The 25,159-nt window shown below is 47.9% G+C and overlaps 1 protein-coding gene across 6 annotated transcripts in view; it reads right to left on the bottom strand.

Moving 5' to 3' along the window:
• The window catches only part of ctnnd2a (catenin (cadherin-associated protein), delta 2a), a 234,538-nt gene that overhangs the window by 182,921 nt on the left and 26,458 nt on the right, over window positions 1–25,159 (bottom strand). For 5 of the 6 annotated variants that reach the window (XM_076051069.1, XM_076051062.1, XM_076051064.1 and 2 more), the window contains exon 1: window positions 3,111–3,244. In XM_076051069.1, the coding sequence (XP_075907184.1) occupies window positions 3,111–3,239 (129 nt within the window). In that variant the 5' untranslated portion in view covers window positions 3,240–3,244. Of the gene's footprint in view, window positions 1–3,110; window positions 3,245–25,159 lie in introns of those variants that run through there. The other variant, XM_076051063.1, reaches the window with a different exon arrangement.

The raw sequence follows: 25,159 nt of genomic DNA, 5'->3' as shown, positions 1-25,159 counted from the left end.
GCAGGAGACCAACACCGGATGAGGCAGAGGACACACACACACACACACACACACACACACACACACACACACACACACACACACACACACACACACACACAGGAAAGCAATTTTCCAAGCCTGAAAACCTCCACGGTGCGGCCGGCAAGTCAGGGGGAGGGGAAAGGCCTTGAAACGAGCACGTGCGCTCCTCTCCCGGCGCACTGTCAAAAGTCCTGGCCTCGAGTTTCAGCCTCAGCGCTCACTGCTGCTGGAGGCCAAAAAAAATAAAAAATAAAAAATAAAAACGGCAAACGCACTACGCCTCAAAAAATTGTTCTCTTTCCGCATTTGAGATTTGCTGCATGCCAACATTCTTTCGCCCGCTGACGACATGACGGCTAGCAGAGTTTGCGCGACTATTCTGCCGCATTGGATCTTTCGGAATGCGCGGGAGGATTCATTTCTCCCCTCACCACCAACGCTGAGACATTTTTAATTTGCGTCAACAGCAACACACTGCTGCCAAACCCCGGCAACAAACAGGGCCGGGTGTCGACAAAGGGTCAAGGAGACAGAGACAACGCACGGAACGCTTTCAAGGCAAGTCGCATCGCGGACAAACAGCAGACACAACGTTACTTTCAAGCATCTCTGGCGAAGACGATTGAAAGAGTCGACAAGAATAACGGGAATAGTACTTTTTCAGAGTTTTGGGGCTGTTGAAAGGCCAACGACGCTCGCATTGAAGGGGTCCGAATAACCACACGCACAACTTGAGGAACGAGCGCAAGGCCCTCGATGCTCTGAATGAGTCCTTGCACCTTTGAAACGCACAAAGCGTAGAAAAAAGAAAAAAAAAAAAAAGAGAGAGATTCAACGGTTGCGGCCGTTTCAACTCGAGTGAAGTGGTTTGAGGAATAATTGTGAAATGTCGTGAAGTGGGGAGAAAAGATAAAGTACGCAAAGCAAATAACTGAGAAAACAACTTCTTTTGACGCGGTTACTACGACTACTTCTGCCTCAAATATAAATAAAAGAAGAGAGAAAAAACACAAAAAAAACGTACATCCTGGAAAATCGCCAATTATCCTTGTTATTATCGGCCCGTTTGGTGTTCACGCTACGTTCACATTACAGTTCTCAGACTAAACAACGCCGAGCTGCCGGGGCTCGTTCCAGAAACGGGCCAGGGACCGAAGCTGTGGGAAAAATATGCAGAAGAGGCGAAAGATCGTCAAGCAAATCAGCGCTGCTTTAAACTGCTCTCCTTGGGCTATACGCGAGACGTGATGCAACTCACTGCAAAGCATCGAGTGGAGCTCAAATTGCCCCCAATTGCTGCAGTGCGGCCGGTGGATAAATAAAAAAAAAAACAAAACATAGGAGGCGCCCGACGCGTTGGACGGCCGCACAAAGTTTATCGGCCGTCGCAGAACGTGGCTTCGCTGAGGGAAGGGAGGGAAGGGGAAATCCATTTTTCGTAACCAATTAGTAATGAGGTACTTGACAGGGAGTTTTTCGTCCTCTGAATACGACAGGCGAAGCGGTGGGGTTCTGGGGGGGGGGGGACGTTGGGAGATCCTGGCACGACGCGTTCGCAAGGCAACAAGGGCGGGTGGACCCAGTGAACGCAAACACCGCGGCGGCAGTAAAACAGCTCGTTATGCATGTCAAGCTTTTCTATACATATAAATACATATACATATATATATATATATATATATATATATATATATATATATATATAGATATATGTGTACACACGCTCCTCAACTCTTAGCGTTAATGTTTCATGAAAGCGGGTGGATAACTTATGCCGCACGCTGCAAGAGAATGAAACCCTGCTGACAGTTCCGTCACCAGGAGGGAATTGGTGGGTCGTGGGGGATCTGACGTATAATGCGCACGCTTCAGCGGTTTGGTTAATGTGAGAGTACGGAGAGGGCCTCTCGCGGAGGAAACAAACAACGCGGACGAACGGTGCTCGCACGTTCCAAAACCCTAAGTTGCCGTGAGCCACCGTCCTTCAGCTCCTGAAGGGTAACTGGAATTTTGCGGTATCAAATTAAGGGGAACTCAGTGAAGTCGAGGAAGACGGGCGGGGTGGGGGTGGCGGGAGGGGGGGGGGGGGGGGGGGAGATGAATTGGCGGTGCGTTGCGCTCGATGATGTGCTAAATCCAAACGTAAGCGGGCTGCATTACACAGAGGAGCAGGTACGAGGCTTAAAGCACATCACCAAACGCAATTCTCTGTGTCTCTGGCGTGTGCGTGCAAGGGTCGCGCGAGTCTTGCGTGGCCGTTTGTTTTGTTTCGTACCTCGAGAGTCAAAGATAAACACACGGAGAACTCCACGGATTTTAATTTGCTTCAGCTTCAGCTTCAGCGTTGGCGAGTGATCCATTACTGAGTAATCCACTATTGTGATTAAACTACTTTTTTTTCTTTTCTTCCAGTAACAGAGTAATGTAACGGGCAATTATATCATAATCACTCCAACAAGAAACGGTTCCATGACTTTGCTGAAATATTTTACAAGATAAAAATGTCTGGTTATCCACAAAATGTCGGAAATTTAGAAAAACGACCAAAAACAGCGATGTCACAGATTGATGTTGCAACCGTGCAAGCATGGCAGAGGCAAAAACAAAATAAACAGCGGTTGTGTTACATAGCTGTAAATACAAACATTATTTTGAGTTCATCTCGTCTAAATGAAAGAATGTTGTGGTTCGTCGTTATGTGCAGGAAACAAGACGTTCTAAGCGAAAGGTATTCAGTAATTGATTACTTATAAAACAAAGTAGTTATAGTAGTAATTAGATGACTTTTTAAGGAGTAATCACTAATCGGTAGTTGGATTACTTCTATGGAGGAATCCCAACAACATTGGGTACCAACAGCCTGTGGGAGACAAGACTGCCGAGCGCATTCGGGTTCTGTCATTCCCTCGTTAACGCACACCGTGGTCGTTTCCCCATCTGGTGCACCTCTCCGTCATCTTGGTACACAATCGCTTGATTGTCTGCGGTTTCTTAACGCACCTCTTGGCGGGATTCTTGTCAGGAGAGAGGCAGCGATTTTCCTAATCATTAAAAATGAGACGCTGCGTGCACCCGGGGGCTCCTACCTGTTCTTTGACGGAGGCCAGGATGGACGAGGTCGTCTCCGCCTCAGATCTGTCCCCGTTGGAGGCCGGCATCACGGGGGCGACCGTGGCCCCCTTCTCCTGCTCCGCAGGCTGCTCTGGCACCGGCATCGCTGACATGGACAGCAACAGAAGACACATTATTAGCCCGTCTGTCAGTTTTAAAAAAAATAAATAAATAAATAAAAAAAGGTGCAAGACATAACACATCCTTGTGGGCAACTTCACGGCATTTCACAATAACTGTGTGTCGTTTCCACGGTTCCCATTAGGCAAAAGCAGCGGTTTATTATTGTTGCACTGCACTGGCAAAGTTAATTAGCAACACCTTTTATTTCAGGAACAGTTAAGACAACAGCTTATCACATAGTCCTAGTTGCAATCAACGATCCATACATATGTGCTTGTCAATACAAAACTACGGAACACGATGTGGCCAATGTGGCATCATGCAGAGGTTGTTACTCCTCCCAGTGCGACAGACGTCTTGGTTTTCTGGTTTTCTGGAGATGCCTTCAAACACGGCAGGATGAAAGTCGCCATCTTACGTCAAAGACTACCCAGCATGAGAACGGTGTGTTGCCTAAGCCTCGGGCTCAAGATCAAGCATTTAGCATTTAACCCTCTCAAGAATCAAGGCGGAAGAAAAAATTGGCATGGGACACGCGAACGGGCAGATTGATGTGCCGATACACTCAACTTTTGATTTCCAGTGCATTTTTATTTATTACGATTCTTCAGCCTGCTGTTGTGAATCTTTGGTTAATTGATCGGTAAAGACATGATTGCGAGGGGGGAAAAAAAGAAAAAGGGAGGGATTCCCTCTGGGCATTTTGGGCTCATCTTGAAAAGGCAGGATGAGAAGCTCCAGAGGATGGCGCTAAGTCAAAGCGGAGCCCCAGGGTAGACCTCGGATGTGCTGGAGGGAATATATCTCATTTGGTTGGAAATGTCCCAAGCCCAACATTTCTTGGGAGAGGGACAGAAAATGGATGGATGAATCCTTTTGTAAGTTTAATTAGTTTCTCCCCCCCCCCTTAAAAAAACAATCAATAAGAAGCCTTGTCCCAGTCTGAGCTGAGGAGCGCACAAAGCGAGCTAAAAAGTCAGGGAAAAAAAATGGGAAATCAGCCTGAAGGGAACGATCCACAGGGGCCGGATTTTGTCAATACAATAGTCTCGGCTACAGCGAAAGACTAAATAATGAAGTGGCTGCAAGTGCGGGATATAAGCGCGGAGTTCAACGCTGTGGAATTTGTCACACTCGCTTTTTTTTTATTATTTTGAACAACTGACAAAGTGCCGCAAGCGACCCCGAGGGGACTTTTATATGAACGCACTGTACGGCGAAACAGAGGGCATCGTCACAATCGGGAATGATATAGAGAGAAAAAAAAAAAAAAAGGGAAACAAGTCAGCGAGGATCCGTCCACACGGCCTGTAAATCAAAACAGTCGCTCAGCCTCTCAGACTCCGCGCCAGCAGACAGATAGACAGCGAGGCAGACAGGGTGGTGTCTGTAAATAAAAGATGTTAGCGAGAAGGCCCGCAGATGGTTCTTTTCAGCACTCTCTCTGCCAAACACCACTACAGTGTCTGGCAACCCCCTCCCCCCCCGCCTCCACCCCCACTGCCGCCTCCTCCTCCTCCTCCTCCTCCTCCTGAGTGGGGATGAGTCACCGGAGTTTGGCTCCGGAGCAACCCGAAACCCCCGGGCGAAAGACCACATAACACCCGCTGGCCCGCCGCCACGGTTGGCTTCCGAACGACGACGCGGCCAACTGTTTAAGCGAGTTGGCCGAGGGCGAGGCTCACCTGACCTTTGTAGCCGTTGTAATGGGAAATATGTATTCTTGGGTTATTCTTTATTATGTTGTATTCTGTGTCATATGATCACTAGTAGCATGTGTAATCTGTTCGTTTCATAGTATAACCTTCTCGAGACATTCTCCTCGTGGTCCACCAGAGGAGGCTGTAAATGTGTCAGCTTGTGCTGATTCTCTGTGCTTTGTTTTCCTCTTCTTCCCTTCCTTATCTCTTCCCCTCCCAGTCCAGTGTATAAGAGACCTTCTTCCTCCTTTCCTCCTCGCACTCGCACTCCCATTTTACTGTGTTTTGTGCCTCGGAGCTCCGATCCCCTTTTTATTGTTTGTTCATTAAATTACTTATTATCCCAGTATTCCTGCATCGGCATCTTTGCTCTTTTCCACAACAATTTGGCGTCACGAACAGGATAGCTGAAGACCCGTCAGTGAAACTCTGGGACGTCGAGGGCCCGGGACCAGGAACGGAGGAAACTCCTCATTCCCCCTCTACCTCGAACCAAGCATTCAGAGATGAGAGGATCGGCGTCTAAGAGTGGATCTGATCGGCTTCACGTCTATCCAAGCAAACCTGGAAGGGAAGTGCTGATTCAGAGATCGGGTGAGAAGTAATTGTTCTTGTCTCAGACATATCAGTGACCAGTGGGTTGTTTTCCTTGTCGTCTACGAACGGTCCCGGGGCAGGACGGAGCGCATATGTTAACCGTGCCTGTCAGGTAGGTGTTGATTCTGAATCAACACTGAATTCCCGCTCCACAAGTGAGCCGGACGCCTTTGGTGGGTAACTACCAGAGGGGTGAGTTTTTTCTCTACCTTTTTGCGCCTTAGTAAGAAAAAGGGGTGCACGGGGACGCCTGTGTAACTTTCCGACTTGAAATTTTGTGAAAATTTTGTGAAAAGTCGGGAGGGGTAAGTCTAGCTAGACATGGGGAAGAACCAGAGCAAAGTGGCTGCTGCTGTTCCCCAGCGGGGACCAATTGTGGACGACATGAGAAAAAAATATGGTCCAGATTGTCTTGACATGTTGGGAATTTGGGTTGAAAAGTATGATTTCCCAGCAGGGGGATCACTGAGTTTGGAGGAATTGAGAAACCTCCGGGATAAATTGAAGATAGCAGAGGGAGAGATTACAAAAAACAAAAAACAAAGAAATATGCAATTCAGATCATCAAAGATCATGAAAGGTGTTTTTCATTTTGGAAAACTGAAGCAGAAGTCAGGGACAGGAAACAAGTGAAAAAACGTGTGAACAGCGCTGGGCGCTGGAGCACAGGGGTGACAGAGATAACGGCAGAGGGTGCACACACTCACACACACTCCCCAGAGGAGGGAGAAAAGGAGCCACTCACACACGAGCATTCAAATGCACCAAATCGTCTGTATCCTTCTCTTACAGGCCCGAGGGACCCTCTCCCGGACCTGCCTGTCTTCCCTCCTTCCGCCTGCCCTCATCCAACGCTACCACCGTACAACCCTGCGCACTCCAGCACCGACGCCGCAGCGTCGCCACGTTCATCAGGACTGCCGTCAACCAAACGGCCAGCCTCATCACTGCTTTCAGACAAGGGCTGCTCCCCCAGATCGCCAAAGCAGTTAACAGAAGCTGCTGCGTGGGGATTGAAGATGCCCGGCTGACAGAGGTCCGACGTCATGCAGTGCACGCTGAGAGGCTTCTGCAGGAGGCCAGCGATGCAGAGGACAAGAAGATAAAGCGTGCCTCCCTCACCATGATGAAGCACCTCAGTGACACGGCGAGACGGCCCTACAGGAACAACGACAACCGACGAAGGGCGACTAGCGGAGATAGAGGCGAAAAGGGGGCGTGCCACATCTGCGGCCGAATGGGTCACTGGGCCAGAGAATGCCCTGACAAAGGAAGACACCGCAGACAGAACCATGCCCACCGCAGCCAAGAGAGTGATCGCGAGGGCCGGAAAAGAGGATCCAACTCAGAGCAGCTGAGGGGGGAGGGTGGAGTGGGGGACACGGCATGGACCCGGCGAGACGGACCCCCGGCCTACAGCGTCTTCGCAGGGAAGTGATGCACACACACACATGCAACACGCTTCTTGCAATGAAGAAATGCTTGCTGTCCCCTCTAACTTCCCTTTCCCCTGCTGACAAATACACTGATTCATATTCTGATGTTGATTATTCGGAAACGTATAGTGATTTACATGTTGATGATGATTTTTCTTCTGACAATGATTTAGGTTCGACTGATTGCTCTCAGCCTGACGGTGAGACATGCATTGACACTGACACAGAGTTCGAGGTTGATTTACGTGACCAAATTTTGAGCACCATTGACAGGTTTAGAGCGTCGTCACGTGCCGCCTCCTCCCACATACACGTTGTATAAAGAAGCTGCTTTTGAGAAACTGCCGCGGGTCACTTTTAGAATCATGGGTAAAAATATCACGTTCCTAGCCGATAGCGGAGCAACATTGTCGCTCCTTCGTGCAGAAGAACTTCCCCAGTGTAAAAAAAAAAAGTGGGAGATATGTTTATTCTGTCAGAGCAGCTGGAACGAAGAAGGGAGAGCCTCTCACCACTCCACTTACTTGTATTGACTACGGCGACGAGACATGCACATCACAAAACCAAATTAAACACAGCTTTGTATTGTCAGAAGTGTGTCCGATGAATTTGTTGGGAAGAGATTTGCTTCTAGCCATGGGCATGAATCTCATCTCCACCCCCGACGGGTTGATTGTTGCCAGGTCGTTATCTTCCTCGACCTTGGCTCAAATTCCTAAGCCTCTCTTGCATGTCTATCAGGGGTTGCTTCCCCTCGAGGCCTCAGAAGAATTGATAGTGGCGGCTAACGATAAGGTGCCGGGTGATGCTCACTTCATGAAAGCTCCTAATTTGCACTGCACAGCCAGTGTGACGGATGAAAGAAACAGTGTGTTTGAGAGTCAGTTTTTATTTATTTATTTATTTATTTATTTTTTTCAAGCGTGAATGATGGCCTTTTTGTTTCTACGTTGTTTTGGGGCCCCCAACGATGCGTTGCCTCTGTTTCACTCACACCAGAGCAGAGTGCATTTCTTTTTTTTTTTTCTGTCCGTGGGTCTACCCCACACATTTCACTTTCCAAGGGTCCAGGCGATGAGTGGAAGGAGCTAGGTCCGTTTTTGACGAAATGCCTGTCGACCAAAGACTGGCACCGAAAGGAGCGGGGACATTTTTACTCCCCCACCCTGAATGTGCATAAGACTGATTTTCCACTGGAAACACAGGCTCTTCACTGTCTGCACCTGACAGAGACACGTGACAGCGAGCGCCACAACACGAGTTTTGCATGTTTCACTGACACATCGCAGCTGCCCGAGGAACTGAGTGAGGTTCCCTCCTCACTGTGGGCTGCTCACAAATACGATGTGGGTCTGATCAAAGGTGCCGAACCGGTGAAGATCACACCCAAAAGTGATATTCGGCCCAACCAGCCGCAATATCCTCTCAAGCCAGAAGCTGTTGAAGGGATCACTCCTGTTTTTGATTCTCTTCTCGAAGCAGGTGTCATTGTCCCATGCCCCGACTCGCCAGTGCGCACGCCCATGTTCCCTGTAAAAAAGGCCAGAGTTCCTCCTCAACGTGATGACTGGAGGTTTGTTCAAGATTTGAGAGCAGTTAACGCTGCTGTCCACGCCAGGGCACCGAACGTGCCCCACCCACACACGACTGCATAGCAGAGCTAGACACAATTTTCTCCCCCCGACCTGAACTGACCTGACGAACCCCTTGCTAATGCTGATTTTGTTTTCTACGCTGATGGTTCAGCGTTCCGGGACGACAAAGGCGCCAACAGAGTTGGTTACGCAGCTGTCTCCGACTCGGAGGTCATCTGCTCTGACTCCCTTCCATGTCACCTCTCAGCACAAGGGGCAGAGCTGGTTGCGCTAACTGAAGCATGCAAATGTGCTGCGGGCAAGTCTGTCACAATCTACACAGACTCCCGTTATGTGTTTGGTGTCGTTCATGACTTCAGGGCACTGTGGAAATGCAGGAACTTCCTCAAGTCAGACGGGAAGCCGGTGTTTAAATCATGTGCTTATTGCTGACCTCTTGCAGGCCATACTTTTGCCCTCCCAAATAGCAGTGTGTAAATGTTCTGCTCACACTAACCTTCGTGACCCTGTTTCCCAATTCAACGCCAGAGCTGACGCGGCAGCAAAGTCCGCTGCAAGGCAGCCTGCACCCTCGTCAGCCCCGATGATGACAGCCTCATTTGAGGAGGCTGATGCATAGCTGGCTGAGATGCAGTCCCTCGCCACAGCGAAGGAGAAGGCCGCTTGGCGCTCCGCCGGTGCATGCTGGGACCATGTTACTGACATTTGGGTAGGACCGGTAGAACGGTAACCCGTGTCTGCCAAAACATTTATTTTCACATTTCGCTAAATTGACGCATGGGTTAGACCATGTGTCAAAAGGGGGGATGTTGGAATTAATTAATCAATTTTGGTTCACTAGAGGGTTTTCAGTCGTAGCACAAAAGCATTGTGAAGCGTGTTTAATCTGCCTCTCACAAAATGCAGGACGACCAGTCAAGATGGCAGCAATAGCAGCACACCCGGCTCCAACCAGACTGTTTGAACATGTCATGATGGACTTTATCGAATTGACACCGTCAGCAGGGAAAAAGTATTGTCTGGTCATGGTTGATATGTGGTCGAAATGGGTCGAAGCGTTTCCCAGCACCACACAATCAGCCAACGACGTGGCCAAGGCCTTGCTGACTGAGATAATTCCCAGATGGGGAATTCCAAACAAAATATCCAGTGATAATGGGACACATTTTGCAAACGAGTCGCTTAATTAAATCAGGAAACTGTTTGGCATTGACCTCAGGAAACATTGTGCTTATCACCCTGCCAGTGGTGGGGTGGTAGAGCGTGAGAACGGGACGTTAAAAAGCAAATTAGCCAAATGTTGTGCCGACACTGGCCTGCCGTGGCCAAAAGCTCTTCCCATTGTCCTGATGTACATGAGAATGAGGAGACGCGCACGCGTTAATCTCAGTCCTTTTGAAGTTTTGTTTGCAGCTCCTCCCCAGATTGGGATGACTACCGGAGGAAAGGCACTCCCCTCCACGGCCTTGTGTGAAGACACAATACTAACCTATTGTTCCAACCTTGCATCCGCTCTAGCAGACGTAAGGCGCCAAGTGTCCGCTGTTTTGCCTCAGGCTGCGACGGGACCGCTGCACTGCCTGAAGCCTGGCGACTACGTCCGGTTGAAGGACCTCCGGAGAGCTGGAGAGCAAGTCACTGGCTGGGGCCGTTCCAAGTGCTCCTGGTGACGCAAACCGCCGTCAAGGTTGCCGAGAGGGCCACCTGGATCCACGCGAGCCGAGGCAAGCGAGTCGTCGCCGGGGAGCGGACGAGGGCACTTCAGAGGGAGGAGGAGAGCCACGGGCCGGATCACCACCTGTCGCTGTAGGACGCCGAGGACGCCGGGAGCTGACGAGTGAAAAGTGAATCAAAACGTTTCACTCCAACGAAAGCAGCAAGATGGAACGTCCGGTGTCATGGCACCTTTTCCGCCGGCCAGGCTTTTGTGGCCTACGGGGCACGCTGGCCTACCTGGCCCTCATCAGCTGGATCATCGTTTTCACAATCTGGTGCTTCGAACGCACGGAGAGTTTCCGAGGAGAAGGTGCGCCACCATCACTGCCTCCGGCACTCCTGTTCCAGCACACCCTGCTGTTTCACCTGCCTTTTCACCTCGCACCACACCTTACAGTACACCTCACATGAACATCAGTGTTGGGCAGCCAGGACGGGCTGACCGACCCAAAAGATGGGCCACAACTGACATGCTCACTCATTCCCTGAAGACTCCTGCACACCCGTACGCAACCAATCTCTGGTGGCGTTACGCAAACTCTGCAGCACGAGCTCAAGGACATGTGAACTGTTTTGTTTGCATGACGCGATGTGGGGAAGTAATGTTCCTGACGATTTCAAAGTGTTTCCAGAATCTGCCAAAGTTGCTCTTTCACTGTTCCCCTGGACAGGGGTGGGAAAACTTATTTTATTCGCCGATACACTTCACTACCGTTTATTGCAGTTGACAAACTTGACACTGAATGCTACCTCGTCCATTAGCCAGGAGCTAAATGCTATTCGTCTAATGGTCCTTCAGAATTGTATGGTGCTAGACCTACTCACTGCACCCCAGGGTGGTGTTTGTCACATTGTAGGCACGTCTTGCTGTACGTACATTCCAGATAATGCTGCAGATGGCGGAGCAATCTCCAAGGCTTTAGATAGCCTCAAGAAACTTTCTGCTGCCGAGATGTCTGACCAAGGCGCCCCAGACGGGGATTGGTGGTCATGGCTCTCTCTAGGTCAATGGAAGGTGTGGTTAATAAAGCTGCTTGTTCCCGTAATCGCTATTCTCATTGTCATTTCGGTTATCACCTGCTGTTTTGTTCCTCTGATCAAGCGTTGTGTCAACAAGGTGCTCACTTCTGATCTGACAGGCTGATAGACAGCCAACACGCACAATCAGTTTGACATGTCAGAAAGGATGTTTGTGAATGTTAACGGATTGCCAGATGCGTGGGGCTTCAGCTGCCCTTATCCTGGTTGTGATTTCAACAACACCTACAACGATGTGTTTGCAGAGTACCCAGAACTTCCAGATCTCATCATTGAGGATGACGATGTCGATGACATTGACTCTGTGTAAAATACAGCACAGACGCAATGTCAGAGTTTTAGTAGTGGTTTTTAGCATACATAACAATAGCTTATAGGTTAATGTTTAAAGAGAGTTATTTTTAGTACAACTGTAAGTTCGTATTACCATGTGCCTTGCAGATTCCTGCCTTTGTGATCACGGGAAGTGTAACAGTCCAAGTTATGATGTTTGTGTCTAAAGCCAATGGTGGACATGAATTGATGTCTGTGTGGATGTTTTCACTCTTGTGTCCTGTGATCAAGAATGATCAAAAGGGGGGAATGTAATGGGAAATATGTATTCTTGGGTTATTCTTTATTATGTTGTATTCTGTGTCATATGATCACTAGTAGCATGTGTAATCTGTTCGTTTCATAGTATAACCTTCTCGAGACATTCTCCTCGTGGTCCACCAGAGGAGGCTGTAAATGTGTCAGCTTGTGCTGATTCTCTGTGCTTTGTTTTCCTCTTCTTCCCTTCCTTATCTCTTCCCCTCCCAGTCCAGTGTATAAGAGACCTTCTTCCTCCTTTCCTCCTCGCACTCGCACTCCCATTTTACTGTGTTTTGTGCCTCGGAGCTCCGATCCCCTTTTTATTGTTTGTTCATTAAATTACTTATTATCCCAGTATTCCTGCATCGGCATCTTTGCTCTTTTCCACAACACCGTTTACCGGCTTCCAACGCGGGATCCCACGGCCGTGAGAGGCGAGCGGACCTGTGCAGCGATGTCGCTTCCGCCGTGGTTTATTTTTTTTTCCGTTTGGCAAGAGCTTTCGCGCTGCGTAGGGTTTTTGTTTGTTCGTCCGTCTATTTGTTCGCCTGCTAAAAGCTGCAGAATTTCTGAATTTCTCCTGCCAATTTCCCTGGAAAAATCCAATTTCCGACAAATGACATTAATTGTGCCTCTACCCCCCCACCCCCCATTCAGCCGAGCCAGTGAGCGAGCACGCATCCAAAAGACCCTTAACTGGCACGCCTGAATGAAAAGCAGACATTATTAGTCACACCTGTTTACCCAAGTCTGAACGCCTGTACCCGTTTGAAACGCGCTCCGTTTGCGTGTTTAGGGAGAAAGAAAATTGCTAATTTTCACCGCTCTGATGTGAATAAAGAAACAACTGAATTACCAACGGCGCTGTTTGGCTGTCGCTTATCAGATATCAAATACCTGGTGGCTGTCTGACAAAATATTTGCAGTCGTTTGGTAAACTGACAGGAGCAAACGCTAAATCGTTATAGTCAAACATTGAGTAGCGGTTGCCGCGGTGTTGTTCTCAAAGACCGAATGAAAGAGACTGAGTGAGCCTGAACCCAAACACATTGTTTCTTGTTTGTTTTTAAGACCTTTGTCAACCGTCAAGTACAGTAAAGGAGTGGAGATTAATCGGATTAATCTTTTTAATTTTAGTTTGTTCCTTTTTCATGTCAACACCGTTCTGTACTATTAAATGACAACAAAACCAACAACATGCCGTACCATGTGTATATCAATTATCACGCCACCTACCACTTCAGAGAATGTCGCCAGAATACGTCAGAGCACTTGGCAAAGCTGATGTTACCAGGGAATTCATCCGCAGGTATGTTTTCCGTCCAAACAGATGTGCAACAACATGCAAGTTAAAAGAAAAAAAAAAAAAGCAGCCCAACAGGAAGCCATGCTTGAGGAGAACTTTTGTGTTCTTGCTCCGGGGACGCAATTATTTCCAGCCCTTTGAAACCGCGCACCGCCTCCCGCGCAGGGGGTTTCCACGCACAACAGAGAGCAACTTGTTGCAGGAGCTGCAGAAAGCCCAGCGCAGGATCGCTTTCCACCAAACGAAACAAAGAAACAAAGAAAATATCTTCAGACTTGAATTTAGCTCAAACGTTAGCCCATAAACAAACACACGGCCACAAAGACAGTGTTTGAGCGCATTAAACAGGATTTATTACAGTGTGTATTGACTCGGACGTTCCGAAAGGGGTTTAAGCGGAGCTGGAACAGCCGATCAAATTTCAAAAAGGCCAACACCTGACGTAAAGCATGATAGACAATTTCTAATAAACCTAACCTAAAATTGGTTTCGGTCTGTTCCGTTTTGCGAATTGTTGTAAAATGCAATTTTATTCGTATTACTATTCGCTGCATCGGGCTCATTCATTTAGTGTTTATTTACAGAGATGTGTCACCGTATTGCCCTCACAGTATATGGCAGTCTGTGTTTACTCTCCCCCCCCCATGGTGTTTATTGTAATGTTCACTTATGTTTTAATGCATGGCGAGCGATTCAATTTCCCCCTTCGGCTACAAATGAAGTATCCATCAGTGATGCGCACACGCCCCGGTGAACGAGCACAAACGCAATTTTCGGCTCATAAATGAAAACGCGGTTGACGGTTGAGCGGCGCTGCTTTGCTCACAAGTTCTCAAGGTGACGGCACAACACACTGGACGACCGAAAGGTCGCAACGTAAAGGACATGCAAAGTTGGCAGCTGCCGGGACATCAAGTGAACGTCACGTTACTCAACCTATTTAATCGCAAATGGCCTCAAACGTGCAGAGGACGGGATGCGAACACAAGCATAACTGACTCGCACTAGCAAAATTTGCTCTCGTGTCTTTTCTCTTCTTCTCTGCCCAGAGGGAGAGTTGCACTTCATTTTTATTTAATGTTGAAGAACTTCCAGGGTGGGCGGGGTCCTACGCGACTTGCGCAGTGTGTGTGTGTGCGGGGCCTCACCTAAAAAAGATGAATTTGAAACCGGAACCCGACCGGGATACTGGTGTTCTGTCGATTTTCGCAACCCGTCGATGGTTCGGCGTGTGCACGGTATCGCAGCAAAATTTGACAAAGGAGCAGAAATTGACTAATACATTTTATGGCAATTACACTTCGAGTGCAATCTGGCAGCAATCCATCCTGTTAACCTAAAAGTCACTATTCTCCACTTGCTCTCTGCCTGCAACCCAAAACGAGGTAGAGTGAAATTAGACTTGATAGAAACATCTGACTCCCCGCGATTCAAACGCATTGCAACGCATTAGTTAAGTGCACTCAATCAAAACCTAAAACAATAATTATTCCAAACATATGGGCTAATAACGCTAATGTCATCAGGAATAAAGCAAAGCCTGGAAAATGGAAAAATAATGATTATAATTTTCACACCCAATTTCCCCGGCCAATCACTCCTGATTTCCAGAGACTGCGCGGACTTTCAAAAATTATTCTGCCACATGTGAATTTCCAATGATTGATGGCTGCAATTTATTCCCACCTAATGTCTGATATAAAAATCTGAATAATGCATAATTCAGTCAGCGGCTTGCTGAGCGATGGCGAACGCACGCACGAACCTGCGCAGAGGGCCACAGCTCATGATGAGTGACGACGGGATGCTGGGATGCTGAAACACTAACGAACACGCTGGCCTTGCGCGTTCGGTTCAGATTTGAACAAATTGAGATGAGAACACCGCAAAAGAGGATTACAGGCATTTCAACAGGTACAATTAGTCAAGTTGAGCTGCGCGTCTTTTGTTTCTCTGCTCCATTTCAAATAGTTCAAAACAAAAAGTGTAATCATTTGCTTCATCTTTTATTCATGGACGTTTTGTGTTTTATTTAAAATAAATGAAAAACGACGAGCGTGCGCGTACACAGAGGGGGGTGCGCTTGAAAGTAGGTGTGTGTGTGTGGGCTTTGACACATTTCACACCTCGCCTGACACTGTACCAGACGAGAAGCCAGACAGACGCCAGATGTATTCCAGAGCGGCGTGAAAGGTGGAGTCGGCTATTTTTGGTGAAGGAGACATTTCTTCGAGCGGAGACCCTTTTCTCAGAACGGGCTTTGAAACAGCCGCTCTCGTGCGTCGGCGGGGGAGGAGGGGGGGGAGGAGGGGGACGCTTGGGCGAGGAGATCCGGCGCCGCTCTGACATCCCTCTCCTCCCCCGCCGCGCGAGGCGGCATCTGCGGCAGGTAAAGCCCCGTGTCATTGACCTCTCCCTGCTGTGACGATCCGAGGGAGGAAGGGAGTTCTCTGTCCGCCAAGCGCCCGGGCGGGGGAGGGGACCAGATGGCTGCGAGGCCGACCGTGGGGGTGGGAAGACGCTACACGACATCGTATAGCGTCTTCCCATCGACGCCGCTGAGGGCAACTCATTGGACCGTGTTGTTGGGATTACTCCATAAAAGTAATCCGACTACTGATTACTCCCTTTTAAAAAGTAATCTAATTACTTCTTTCATGGCTTTGTTTCATAAGTAATCAATTACGAATTACTTGAGTTTAAAAAAAAAAGACAAACAGTTGAGAACATCTTGTGAGGAAAAACCTTTGGAAATCTGCCCTTTGTGATGTCACAAACAAGGCACTGATGCCCAGAGCCTGGTGTTTTTGCTCTGACGGGTGCCTCGTTTTAACCAGAGGCTGTGAACAACGGGGCTAAATTTACCTTTATCTGGCGATCTATTGATTTTTTTTCGGATTGATATCACAAGGCAGCTTAACTGAAGTCTGGGATGAAAGATAAAGATTTGTAATGGGGTGCTTTGACTTTCACCGGCGTGATAAAAGAGGCAGTGTGGATCGTTCAAATTACGAGAATAGCAATGACTTTCGCAATTGTTTCCAGAGATGTTATTCTCCCTATAAAAACAGCACTAATGGGAAACCAAACTATGCTTATCCACATGGAGGTCCATTACAACAGTGCACAAGCTAAGCTTAGGCTGGGGCTTAGGTGCGGCTCCACCTGTGGCCCAGCGAGAGCTGCGATCTGGGGCCTCAGGACTGCTTTGCTTGCTTTTAAAAGCCACAGCCAAAGCGGCCAACAGAGACAGCAACATTGATTCTTTCAATCAATACCGCCGGCTGCTGCGACCGACGCACCTCTATGATATACTCTACTTTTACCACTCCGTGTCGCAAGCAGCTCAGCGGCTCCGTGGCAAAAAAAAAAAAAAAAAAAAAAAAAAAAAATGGAGAAGAAATTAATATTTAATGGATTTCTCTTAAAGCAGAAAAAGCAAATATATTTCCAATTTCTGTTGTCGTCGTAGCCTGGAGGGCTGGGAGCGCGGCGCACTGAATACCCGAAACGCGACTCAGTGAGGCAGCGGGGAGGCGCTGAGATGGTTGACCTAGATTGGGCGCCGGGCTTTAAGACGTGCAGGGAGAAAGCATCTGCATACAAAGTCAGAATTTTTCTATTCCCACTCTCGGAGAGATACCGCGGAAGAGGCAAGTACGACAACTTCCATTCCTGTCGCACAATGGCGTAGACCCCCCCCCTACCCCCCCTCTCCACCCGTCATCACATTTTCATGACAATAACAAGACGGAGGAAAAAATGAAAAGTAGGGGAGACGAGCAAGGAGACGAGTGCATGCAGAACCCGAGGAGACCTTTTGCTTTTGTCTTTTGTGTTTTGTTAACTCCACGTCCACTGCGTCCACCGACGCAGGGCCGCAGCGTTTGAATGGCAATTTGCAAACAACAACAACAAGCCAAACTGCGCATCATTTCTTCATTTGTACTCGCAAAACGGGGCCAGCCTCAACCGCTTATTGTCACATTAAACACAAGAAGGATGAATTCCGAATCTCCTGCGAGCGCCAAATTGCCACAAACCATCTCGCTTCATTCCATAAATGCGGAGACGTCGCGGGCCAATCGCGGTGCCAGCATGCATCACTTCTCTCGTTTTGGCCCAAACGGGACCGGAGACATTGAATTAGACTTACAAATTTTGACCTTAAATTATGACAGGCATTTTTTCTTTTATTCTTTTTTTTTTTTTTTGGTCCACCAGCAATAGCGCAGACTTGGAAATGATGTGGGATCCTTCACTGCAGAGTCAAGGACTGGTCACCACATCCTTCAGCAAGAGGCGACATTTGTGTACAGAAAGCTGGAGTTAGACTCCTTCCACTCCCACTAGTGTGCGGTTGTTTCTCATCCATGTGGCCCTGCAATGAACTGGCAAGTTGTCCAGTGTGTGTAGCCAGTGTGCAACCCCCGCCTTCGCCCCAAGACAGCTGCCACAAAAACAACCCAACTGCTGATTACGGATTACTCCTTTAAAAAGTAATCTAATTACTCCTTTCACTACTTTCTTTCCTAGCTAACCCAATTACTGTTTGCCGTTTATTCTTTTGCCGATCTTTTGTCAATTGCGTTGCATGCATGGAATCGTGAGTTGATAAAAGCAATTATGATACGATTACCATTTTTGCCAGAGTAATCCCATTACATTACTCTGTTACTAAACAGTAGTTTAATTACAGTAGTAATAGACTACTCGCCAACACTGCCAGCAACCCACATAGCGCAGGATATTTCAGTAACAGAAAATGTGCGCAACACTGCTCACTGTGTGTGCAAAACAATGGCTGCAGGTTTTTTTTTTTCAGTTTTTTTTCGCGTCACTGAATGGTAGACAAAATGACAGCAGGGCTCATTAACACTTGACTGAAATAGTGCTGTCATCTCCCTGAGACGCTTTCAACGGGATTACAGCGTGTTACAGATCCCGCTGTCGCCACCGCCGCAGCAGCAGCAGCAGCAGCAGCAGCCGAAGGCACACGGAGACGCAGCGGCTTCACGCTTCGCTAATGATTAAGATGGCGAATGGTGGAAACGTGGAGGGCGGCATTGGCTGGATTGCCGAGACGGCCGACGAGAGAAGGTCACAGAAGATTTGAGGACAGACCGTTGGAGAAGGACAAATTCCGTTGGGTTCATCGCACACACACACACACACACACACACACACACACACGGCTGCGACGTTCAATTAATCCATCCCATTTAACAACAAAGAATACAAATTGCGTCATTACAGACGGGCCCTGTGCTCCCGCGTGGCTGCTGGAGCTGCTGCTCTCAGACAGGAACACTCGCTCCGCCATCAGTCATTCAGCCGGCAGGCCGACCGCGCATTAGTCCACTCCATCGTTTCCTGTCTCGCATTCCTTATTTATAAATGTATTTACTCATGCGCTAAATCGATGACTCCCCCCACACATATGTTTAGAACAGACTTCTATTTACCGCCGTTATTATAGAGGGCCCGCACAGTGGTGTCCTAACGTAGCCGCTCACTCTCTAAATTATTCCTCTGGCCTCTCTCTGGGAGATACCTGCCTTTACTGTGTGTGTGTGTGTGTGTGTGTATGCGTGTGGAGGGGTTATTCCAACTGCATTATGTAAGCCCCCTGAAAGTACAGGAGCCGCAGGATTCGCAATAACATTGCACGAAGAGGAGCAGCGCTTGCACATGATGAGATCAGCCTACCGGAGCCAAGTGATGCATGCGTACATACGATGATGCTCCTGAATTAAATTAGAAAGATAAGGAATTAATAAAGACAAAGTTGATTTCCCCCCCCCTCCGTCCCCCCCCCTTCTGGTAGGGCCAATTAAGGGTAAACACCCTGAGCTAACAAATGCGCATGATAATCACAGGCACCATCAACAAGAATCTTAAGAATCCAAATCAGGAGTGTAGGTTGCGTTAAACCCGACACCTTCAATAATTCTTTGTGACATCACCCCCGCGAAGAAACATCTTTGACTTCCTCATCCAACACTGCTAAAACCACAGCCATATAATATTTATTTGTAGCCAGAGGGATCGTAAGCGTGGCTTGACAGGAAGACATTTTCACAACAAACACACCAGCTATTGGCGGCATACGCAGTGGAGCTATCCGTGGTGCTGAAACGTCAGACACAGGACACTACTGTATGAAGCTGCTGCCTCGAACACAGACGCTGCAATGGAGGTCCACATTGAGCAGTGGGTACATACCGGTTTACCTCAGCAATGCAAACACCGCCTCGACTTGCAAAAGCATGAAACTGAATTGCACAGTGGCTTACAACCCCATCAATCAATATTTAACAGCGCTCCAAGTGTGAGCTAAATAGTTTTTATTTCAGAATGGAGTGTGCACGCATGCGTTTGTGTGGAAGAAGTCGTGCTTTTGAATGCACTTGCTGTTTGACCGTTGCGACGTCAAGAGTTTTGAGACTTAAAAAGTAACATGGGGCTAACTGTGCTGGTTTAGCCACTGCCTCACTGCACTTGGGGGGGGGGATTCCTGTAGACTAACCCACCAGCAAAACCACCGCAGCATTGCAGCCAGTGTTGGCGAGATTGCCAAGTAATCCACTACTGTAATTAAACTACTCTTTTAGTAACAGGGTAATGTATCGGGATTACTCTGGCAAAAATGGTAATTATAACATAATTACTTTATCAAGTCCAATACTTTTCTGAAATATTTTGCAAGCTAAAAATGTCTTATTCTTCACAAAATGTCTGGAATTAAAAAAAACAACCAAATAAAACGAAAACAATGTCGTCGCAGATTGATGATGATTAATTGATTACTTATGAAACAAAGTAGTAGTAGCGATAGCAGTGCACTGTCAAACAGCCTCAGCCTCAGCCCGTCATCCGATGCCGTGCTAGGTTCTCCTCGTGCCGCATTTAGAAAGCTCTTAAAACATTAAACGAACTGTGTTTACGAGGAGTTCCCATTCAGGCAGAGCCAGAGAGTTGGATGTCTTGCTCAGACAGGTTGAGGAGTAACGCGAGCGTATTGACAAAGGATTTCCTTGTTCCAGCAACACTGCCTTGCACCTTAAACAACAATGGGGATTAGTTTCATATTGTTTTGCCTGCATGTACAGAACCGGATGACCGGAAGGAACTAAACTGATGTGAAATATATTATGCATTCTATACTTTTGTGCCCTGCGAGCGTAGTGCATGCGTGGGCTTACCTGTGCCTGTGTGCGGCTGTTAACAAAACAAATTTCCCTATTGTGTAATAAACAAACGGATATCTTATCTTTATATCGCCTTATCTTAACGTCCTAAAACCCTGCAAAGCTTGTAAACTGCAGAGATTCTAATCACAAAATGTGGAACGTCAACCTCATCAAGCACAAAAACATTTTCAGTCATTGCGCTCCAGAACGAATAAGCCTCCTTTGAGTTGTGAGCGCGGCAGTGTGAGAGGTATGAAATCCAGGGTGCCTCTGCAAGCAAACCAATAACAAAACAAAAAAAAAAAACAAGTAGCATTGGATCCTGCTCTGGCGGCCTGTTTGATCAAAATTGGATGGCATTTTCGTATCCAATGGAGAATAAAGAGGTGCACCGAGGCAGTTCCTGCACTCCCAAATGGCTTTGGCGAGAGTTTGGCAAAACACTTTGCAGCTGGCGACACAAATCTTAAGTCCCCGTTGGAAACAGTAGGAGGCCTGAAGCTGTGGCCACCTATCTGTCGTAAAAAAAAAAACACAAAGACATAAAATAATCTGACTGGTCCACAATGAAGGTGATGACAGGCAATAGCCAATCACCTTCTGAGAATTTTCCCTCCGACATTCAAAATCAGTAGGTAACAAAGGAATGATGGACATAAAATACATTCACCTGAGTATTATTTTTTTCAGTCTGAGTCACTGGAAATCGCGAACAGGATCCTCCTGCTGCTGAACTTGTCACATGTGAGCAGCAGCCTCAAAATAAACCCACTTTCTTTGGGGATCCGCCCGATTCCGAGTTGGCTTCAAGTCAAATCGCTTCCTTTTTTTTTTTTTTTTTTTTTTAACGTTTTGTTCTCCGATCTACTGTGTCACGTCAGCCCTCCCCCTACCCCCATCCCGCGAAGTAACTAGGGCATCTACTTGAAGAGCCCGAGATCAAAACTGACGGCGGTTGGCGCTCAAAAAACGAGCCGAGCAGAGAGATAAGGGGGAGAAGAGGGAGAAGGAGAGGGAAGACGCGAGCGAGGGAGACCGACTCTGACAGCGGGGGTTGAAACGAGAGCGGAGGGCGAGGAGGAAGCCGCAGTCGGCGCTGACGCAGCCTGCTAATCACGCGAGCCTTTGTCGCACACTCTCGCACGAGAACGTATCTCTTGCAGTCGCTTGAGCACAACACCGACGTCCTACTGTTGCCAAATAACCCGAGGACAAAAAAAACATACCAACTGCTGCTCGTACCAACTGATTCAGGACGATGCAAAACAGTAAAATTGCAGGGCGAAGACGTATAGTTTGTATGTGCATTTACCCTTTGGAAATAGTTCAAAAAATTCTGAATAATGAATGAATTTATTTACTGTATAAATATATTTCTTGTATAAAATAAAATATGCAAATATCTCCGCATACAAAAGAAAGAAACAACAAATAATGCAAATAACAAAAATAATTGAATTGTTTTGAGCTTTGACAAAGAAAAAAAATTGGTTTCATCACAGCATCTCTAGCCGTATTGATGCGACATGACTGACTTTAATGTGAATCATTTCATACAAATCAAAGTTTATTGATCCCGAATCAAATAAAATGAACCCCACTCCCTCGTTGACTTGTGCATGTAAGTGCAGTAAGACCCGACGGTCGACCGCTGGGCCTTTCTTTCAGGATGCACAACAGATTAAAGCGTCATCACTCCCCCTGCTCCCCTTCGTGCGCGCCAACAGGGCCTTAGGACGCGATATTAAACTTTATTGTCTCCATCAGGGCGGGAGGCTTCCGCTGGCCTGTGAAACCGCACTGTGTGGCGAGAGCTGAAAGGACGAGAACGGGGAGGGGGGGGGCCCTCCGGCTGCCCAGAGGTCGTCGATACCGGCGCCCGACTGATCCATCAAAGGAACGACACTTTCCACATACATAATTCAGCGGATATGACAGTAGAGTTGGCGTGAGAGGAGGAAGTGGTAGCCCTTCCGAGGCCGTGAACCCGGCGCGGGCTAAATCACGGATCTGCTCAGCGTTGGCACGAGGGTTCAAGGGTTTACAGGTCCCATATGTTGCAAAGTAAAGTGTGCCAATGTTATAACCGTAATATGTCACTAGCTGCGTTTCCATTACCCCTACAATTGCGCAAAACCTAATTATCGCAAAACAAAAAAATGCCAATGGAAATGCCTAAATTTGGCTAAAAGCTGCTTACGCTCTCATGAGATGGTTTTTCAGGCGTATCGACATAGAGAAACATCGCAAAAGTGTCACGGAAACACTTTTTTTTTCGCATTTACGCGTCACCGGCTTATGCGCTTCACACCATTCAAGGGAAACGCCTGCAAATCGCATTGTCGAAATTTTATTCCAAATTTTATTCCATGTTGTGCAAACACAGCTACTGCAACCCGTCAATGAGCCGGGCACACGGGGAGTAACGACTGAGCAGGTCCGTTTGTCGATGTCACAAGCGCGACTGACACCTATCCCAGGTTTGCATCTCTCGCTGCTGCCACGGTTTTGTTTCATCCGGCGCCCATTTATTCTTCCCAGGAAGACTGGGAAGCGGGCAGCACCGGCACTGTTCTCTGTTCTCCACCACTGTTGTGATGGACTTCAAATTGCACTCGTTTTGTCCTTTGCAAAAACACCGATCAAACAATTCAAAAAAAGAATCAGCGGCGCCGTCTCTTTCAGGAGACCCAGTTGACCCGCTTTTTCAGCCAAATCGAGGACGAGTCAAGAGCACTTTTGAACGGCGGGCCGATTTCCTTCACGCTGAAGGACACAGAGGGACACTTGCTAACCGACGCGCAAGGGTCGCTGACCGTTCATCGCAAGTATTTCTTTCCCTGAGCCGTCGCTATTTTCGCTTCTTTACATTTTTTTTTTTTTTTTTTTTATATCTGCCAGCTAGAATTTCAGACAATTTAATTAATTGACTGCAATCCCTGGCACCATCAAGACCACTTGGGCAAAAATGTTGTTTTTTTTAAATTTTGAGTCTGTACATTTTTGCCTCGACTTAGTGCAAAAACCAAATAAAAAAAAAACAAACAAACAAATAAAGGGGAACAAGGACTTCTGCTCCTAGCAAAGCATTTCTGCACAGTCTCGCCGTCTCCGCCAATCAGTGACCCCCCCCCCCCCCACATCACTGATCTCGCACATCAGACGACGGTCTCCCGCGCAACCCTGACAAACGGGAAACCTAATAAGACTGGGGCGCAGTGTGTGCGTGTGTGTGTGTGTGTGTGTGTGTGTGTGTAGGGGGGGTGGGGGGGTGGGGGGGTGTTACCAGCGCACTACACACGCGCGCACAGACGGCTCTGATGTTATTTTCATACGCCATCGGCCGCTCACAACCGCGCGAGTCTTCCTGTTGCTTGCATTTGATCCCGCTGAGATGCCTTACATCTGGCGGCGGAGGAGGGGTGGTGGTGGTGGTGGTGGTGGTGGGGGAGGGGGTCCCACTGGGGACCCTACCAGCATGATGTCATCCTCTACGCTCCCTCTCTCTCTCCCTCCCTCTCTCATTGCCACCGTCCTCATCCCTCTTTTCAGCGCTTCAGGAGTTTTTTCCCCATTGTGCTCTGATGTCATTTTCCTCTCTTTTCTCCTTCACCAGCGTTGTTGGGATTACTCCATAAAGGTAATCCAACTACCGATTACTCCTTTAAAAAGCAATCTAATTATTTGTTTGACTACTTTGTTTCATAAGTAATCAATTACTAATTACTTTAGTTTAAAAAAAAAAAAAGATGAAGCAACAGTTGCTCAGTGCTTCGAAATGTTATATACGCATATATTGCGTCTGTCCTCTGAACATGAATGAATGTTTCACATTTCACAGAACAAACTCATGCACAGCAATGGTGCTTTTTGCACAGCCCATATTATTAAAATAATCAGAAGCACACGAGTTAAAGGATCTCTACTGTGCAGAGTACTGCTGACTTCCTTGTAAACATGGCCTTCAACAGTTTATTGGGTCCCACGTGGATATTTTTCCAAAGTTTTGTGGCTAACAAGACATTTTCAGCTTGCAGAATATTTGGAAAAGCAACGGATTCGTCGCTCGATAAAGTAATGATGATACAATTACCAGTTTTGCCACAGTAATCCCATTACCTTAGTCCGTTTACAGTAGTGGATTACTCCGTAATAGATTACTCGCCAACACTGCCCTTAACCGCTACGCCAGCCGCGCGGGAAGCTTTCTAATTATTAGCGGCCCTGAGGAAGAACGGGACTCCTCCCATCGCCGCTGCGCTCGCACTTTCGCCCTCCCGGCGCCGCGTCCGGTTCTCCGCCTTATCAGCCGGCGAACACATTCCGCCGAGCGACGAGGGCGACCGCGCCGCGTTTGTTTGTGCGCCTGAATAAGCGAGCGACGTCGTGTGCGAGTCTGTCAGTGAGACGGCGGCAGAAAAAATAAAAAATAAAAAATGGAGACGGGTTGACGGGGAGAGGAGAACAAGCAGAAGGACTCTTCTCCCTCTCCCGGGGTCCAAAGCCTCCTGGGTGTTCGCAGGAGTTCCACTGCGTTAATCTCTGTGTAATAACTGAATCGTAGAGAAAACAACGGCGCTCCCATCGTCCCTTTCCTGCCAGCCAAATGGCCCTGGGGTGGGGGGGGGGGGCGGAGCTGATTAGTCTGTCTGGCTGCGCTTGCTATCATGCATATGCCCCGACATTTTATGTCCTGTCTGGATATTAAAGTCAGACGGAGACTCCGGGACAAAAACAAATGGACAAG

Source organism: Nelusetta ayraudi, unplaced genomic scaffold (assembly GCF_046127955.1).
Source record: "Nelusetta ayraudi isolate G7.1 ecotype Tasmania unplaced genomic scaffold, CSIRO-AGI_Nayr_v1 ptg000132l, whole genome shotgun sequence".
In the NCBI taxonomy this organism is placed as follows: Eukaryota; Metazoa; Chordata; class Actinopteri; order Tetraodontiformes; family Monacanthidae; genus Nelusetta; species Nelusetta ayraudi.
The sequence above is the reverse complement of the archived record's forward strand: the minus strand, read 5'-3'. Positions and strand labels throughout refer to the sequence as shown.